Source organism: Lipophrys pholis, assembly GCF_963383615.2.
Source record: "Lipophrys pholis genome assembly, chromosome: 9".
Classification (NCBI taxonomy): domain Eukaryota; kingdom Metazoa; phylum Chordata; class Actinopteri; order Blenniiformes; family Blenniidae; genus Lipophrys; species Lipophrys pholis.
The window spans coordinates 23,270,644-23,275,643 of NC_137639.1; the positions used below are offsets into that span (position 1 = coordinate 23,270,644).

The 5,000-nt window shown below is 42.7% G+C and overlaps 1 protein-coding gene across 1 annotated transcript in view; it reads right to left on the minus strand.

The window, feature by feature from the left end:
• kcnn3 (potassium intermediate/small conductance calcium-activated channel, subfamily N, member 3) overlaps positions 1–5,000 on the minus strand; it is a 52,327-nt gene that overhangs the window by 3,579 nt on the left and 43,748 nt on the right. Inside the window, exon 8 of the mRNA XM_080470893.1 lies at positions 1–82. This exon is cut by the window's left edge and continues 46 nt beyond it. Within this exon, the coding sequence (XP_080327019.1) occupies positions 1–82 (82 nt within the window). The remainder of the gene's footprint in view (positions 83–5,000) is intronic.

The following is a 5,000-nucleotide window of genomic DNA, read 5'->3' on the forward strand; positions in this document are numbered from 1 at the left end:
AGTGGTCGATCTTCTTCATCAGCTTGGTGTGTTTGTAGATGAGCCAGGTCTCCCTCAGCACGTTCGCTGCCGCGTTCTTTATCTGCTCGTAGACAATAAAAGCACACATATGCAGACATAATGTAAGCAACAGGTAGCCCTTGGCAACTGAAACAGGCAACAGGTTTGCCCAGCCCGGTTCTCTCTTTTCTCCTCCTTTCACTATCATTTCTATACAAAGAAAAAAAAAATGCAACCATCATTCTCTTAGAGGCTGCTCTCATTCTCTCTGTCTGTCTTTGCACAATCTGACTTGCTTGCCAATGCTTTTCATGTGCGCATAAACAGCTCTCTCCTTAGGGAGATTGGCAACGAGAACCAACAGGAGTCTCTCCCTCACACTCACTTCTCTCTTTTTTCTTGGTCTGTCTTCGTGCCACATTAACTCAAATAGATCGCATTATCCTGACTGGATGCAATAATCCTGCACTGTGGCTTCGTAGTTCATTAAAAGCAGTTATCCTCTGTTTCATGTTGACAACAAACTAAAAGAAACAATCATCTCAGAGTTCCTGCTCTTAAACTGGCTGTCAAGGACATTCCTCGTCACGCCAGAAGAGGAACAATACTGAAACACGTTTTCATAATGATGTTCCCTGATGGGAAACCTAGTGCAAGATGGCTGTTTCCTTCCATTGCACTGGTCAGACAGAAGCTTCAGCTGTCTTCACTCTGGTCAGAGCGAATGTGGGAATGCTGTGATTTAATAAAATACTGGTTCTAAATGTCAGTGTCAGTTACAGGTCAATAAGAAACTTGATACTTATCCGGGGCTCTTTGTACGTGAGTCAATATCAATATTGGCTTCGGTATGTTTTATGTGTTGTACATCTCTATAGGCTGCTCTTTAGCTGCAGCCCAGGGGTCTGGCACCCTGCGCAAAAGGCGAGGGTGGATGCCATAAAGCAGGGGAGAAGCTAGAGAGAATCTGTAAGGACATAAATTGAATGAGAGACTTCAAAGAGATGCTGAGCACTGAACAAAGAACAATTATACCCCCCGTCTGAGGAGCACAAAAGACCCCGGCAGCCTGGCTAATCAGCAGCCATCCACCACAGTCAAGGACCGCTCACTCACATACACGCCTACACATACACACATGCAGACACGCACACACGACTGGCTGCAGATGAAGAGAGTAGGAGGCCGTGGGCCTTACAGATGTGAGTTCAATGACAGAGGAAGTCAAACCAAAAAGAGCTAATCTAACATAATATGGACAATATATATATCAAGTGTCATCAATCATCTTTTTGTTATGGGCTCATCGTAATGACAGCATTACAAATGTTTTCATCGCTGCATGAATATGTGTCAGTGGGCTTGAGATCGCGCTACAACAGAAGCTTTAAAGTGGCTGTGATCTGCACACACCTTCAGTATGTTTTCAATCACTGTCCAGGTTCCATATTGTCCATACCTTCAGGTCCACTGGTAAACTGATATGTCAAATATTATTTATTAGTTGGTTAAGCACCGCGGGGGTCAGTGAAATATGACGGATGACTGTACTTTGTGTCTGCCCGTTCGGAGGCTTGTTGTCCTAGCTTTTGCACGGGCTCCGAAAAAGAATCTGTCCTGCATCCCGAGAGGATGCTTAACCTTCAATGAAATCTTGGAAATGCGTCCAGATGACTGTGATTTATGATGCCAGACTGTTTGTGTTTTTCCTCTCCTTTAATAGATGAATGCGGCAACTTCATTAACAAAAATAAAAGCCTCAACGTGAACTGCTAAGAACACACCACGAGAAACCAAACGTCAACAACAGGGGCAGCCGCTGCCATTTCTGTACCATATGGCATGTACTCAGGCAATCCTGTCATAGCCATATGGTTGGTTTGGGTCAAAGATCTGTTCTGGCTGCTCCCCTACACTGCACACCTTATGGCAGGTACATGTAAAATCTGTTAGGACAAAGGGATTTCCACATCACAGCATGTTGATGACATAGTACAAAGTATAGATTAATCAGCACAAATAGAAACATTACAGTAAATGTCATTACATGTTTAACTAAGCATAGACTTGAATATGTAATTATAGATGTCATTAAAAAAAGAATTGGGTTTTGACATTTAATTTGATTAGATGGATAAAAAAAACAAACAGTGGAGACGCCACCTGAGGAAAATCTGAGTCGCTTTTATGATTTAATTACCTGCGTCTGCAACTCGCAACGAGGTGTCGTGGCACGAGAGAAACAATGGTGTGTTGTTTTTGGGGAGGCAGAAAACATAAACAAACAGGCCAATTACCTTGGCAACCACCTCATCCATGTGTCACAGGGACACGTGGCCTCACCTGCTCTAACCTTCCCCTCAGAGACCGGCAGAAAAGCCACGTCCCACACTCTTACACAAGCACACATGCATGCACATAAACACCAGGAAAACATCACAACCACAATGGCCCAAATGAAAGGTCAAGACAAATCAATGGAATGTTATAGGACATTTAATTACGGTTGAAATAATGATTAAATAACCCTGATGTCTTTATAAATTATTTACCCCCCGACTTCTGGTGGGCGCTACATTAAAAGGACACACGCAGGTTCAGTGAGTGGAAATACTCACTGAATTGTCCTAATATATTTTTACAGGTGCTGCCACAATGCATCTCACTTCTGGATCAAAACAAAAATGTTATTTTTATCTATGCACAGTGGAAGCTAGCCGGGAAGAAATCATCAGGGGTTAGTTTTCTCCCATTTGGCTCGTGGTATAAACATTTAACGCAGGCGGCACCTCCTCCTTGGCCAGGGTCCAGAATGCATTCTGAATATTCAAAGAGGACGAAGCTCTGAATATGCCACGGGGACCTCTCAAAGTGCTGTGAATTAACCGATACTCTCGCGTAGAAACAGCAAAGGTGGAAAGAGGGCTAAAATTCTATAATTAAATACAATTACTGTTACCGTGCAAACAAATGTACTCATAAGTATAAGGTACTGTTTAAGAATACATGAGTGCAAGTAAAAACCTCTTCTCAAAAATTCATTTCTTAATATTACTATAAAATGTCTACGTTCACAGCACATCTCTGAGTGTAAATTAGGGTACAAGGTGTGTGAGTGTGAGTGAAATTATCGACTTGAAAGAAGTACAAGTACCGGCAATTACCTCTAAGTGTGTTTATTTTCATGTGCACAATGAGGAAACAGTTGAAGAGCACTGAACACCTTGTGCTGAGAGTGCCGCTGATTGAAGATTCCTCGAGATTCTCAAAGTAGAATGTGACGCAGAGCCTTCAGCTATCAGGCTCCTCTCTTGTGCAACCAGCTTCCAGATAGAGCTTACAGTTGGGACTGCCCCTGGTCACTCTGGACTACTTTCAGTTATTTTGCTTTAGGTTTGGCGTGCTTTTTAAACTTCTCTCCTTTTCTCACAGTCTAATATAATCATATGTGATAATTACATGTCAATAACTTTATGTCTCAATCTCTCTGTGCTCTATTTTGCCTGTACTCTCTCTCTCTCTGTACATTCGTCAGGACCTCTCAATGTGGAACTGAAAGTTTGTGATTTCAAAGAGTTGTTTCCATGTAAAACAATAAATAGCAAAGTATTATATAGACTATAAATAATTATTCATCATGAAAGCAGCCGCAAAAGTATTTGATAGAATATAAACTATGCAATAATAGAACTATGTAGAGAGAATTAAGCTATATGTGCAAAGTAATGTGAGAGTTTAAATTCTTCACTCCCATCCTATGGTTTATGGTTGCGACATTGACTCTACATCACCCTGCCATTACACGCAGGAGGAGACGCCACTCAAGCAATTCAACTACTGCAGCGAGTGTGTCTCGCAGTTTCTTTTCAGTGTTGAGTGCGCTCTGTGGATGTTCAGGGTGATACTCTGACCAGATGGACTTCCAGCAGTGCTCTAAATTAACCAGTACTTCAGCGCAGGGCTACAGCCACAAGCAGAGTGCCAAGCTTTTCAAATTCAACTTTTGACTCTCAGCATCCAGAAAACAAGAAGACAGGCCGGCACTTCACACCTCACACATGGCTGATTTATGGACTACTGTACCCGAGCTGTTATTTAATTAACATCTGTGTTACTCTTATCAGACATCCAATCTGCAGCACACAGGGGTTTTAAATTGCATCTCCTTGATGACCGTGTGCAAAGGTCTGCAAGCAGGAAACTCTTAAATCATGCAATGTGAGAATATTTTGAAGTACATGACAACAGCGTGGTGCATGTAGTGAGCGCTCCTGCTTTACAGTAATAATGTTTCTAGTTTAAGTCCGGGGCTCGACGTCCTTTCTGTGTGTAGTTTTAGCTTGTGTGTGGGTTTTTGTCCGACAGTGCAAAAGCATACATTTGAGGTTGAGTGGTGCCCGGAGGTGTGAATGAGTGTTTGACCGATCTCTCTGTGTTTGCCCTCTAATGTGCTGGTGGCCTGTCCATGGTGTACCCTGACTTCACCCACAGTTAGCTGAGGTTGGCTCCAACAATCCCCTGACCTACGTCAGATGAAGCAGTCATCTGACTCTTTGAAACAAACTATGGGGGAAAACTGCGATTTCTTCCTGCTACACCTCGATGTTGCTCTTTTGGTGAAAAAGCTTGACTGTGATTTTGATCTGTTGGATGCACAGATGTCTCAGGAAAACATTTATAAATTACAAAATCTGAAGTTGTTGTCACAACCTTATTGATGCCGGTGAACAACCACACCCAGTACTTATTATACAACACCCCAGCTCACATTAGCAAAGAGCTACACTCTTTGGCATTTAAATGACATTCTTGATAATCCTTCAAAGGGAACGAGGCAGCATTTCACTGAGGTAGAAAGCCAGCATGTGTGCTTTTGTGTGTGTGTGTGTGTGTGTGTGTGTGTGTGTGTGTGTGTGTGTGTGTGTGTGTGTGTGTGTGTGTGTGTGTGTGTGTGTGTGTGTGTGTGTGTGTGTGTGTGTGTGTACTCACATATGACGGTG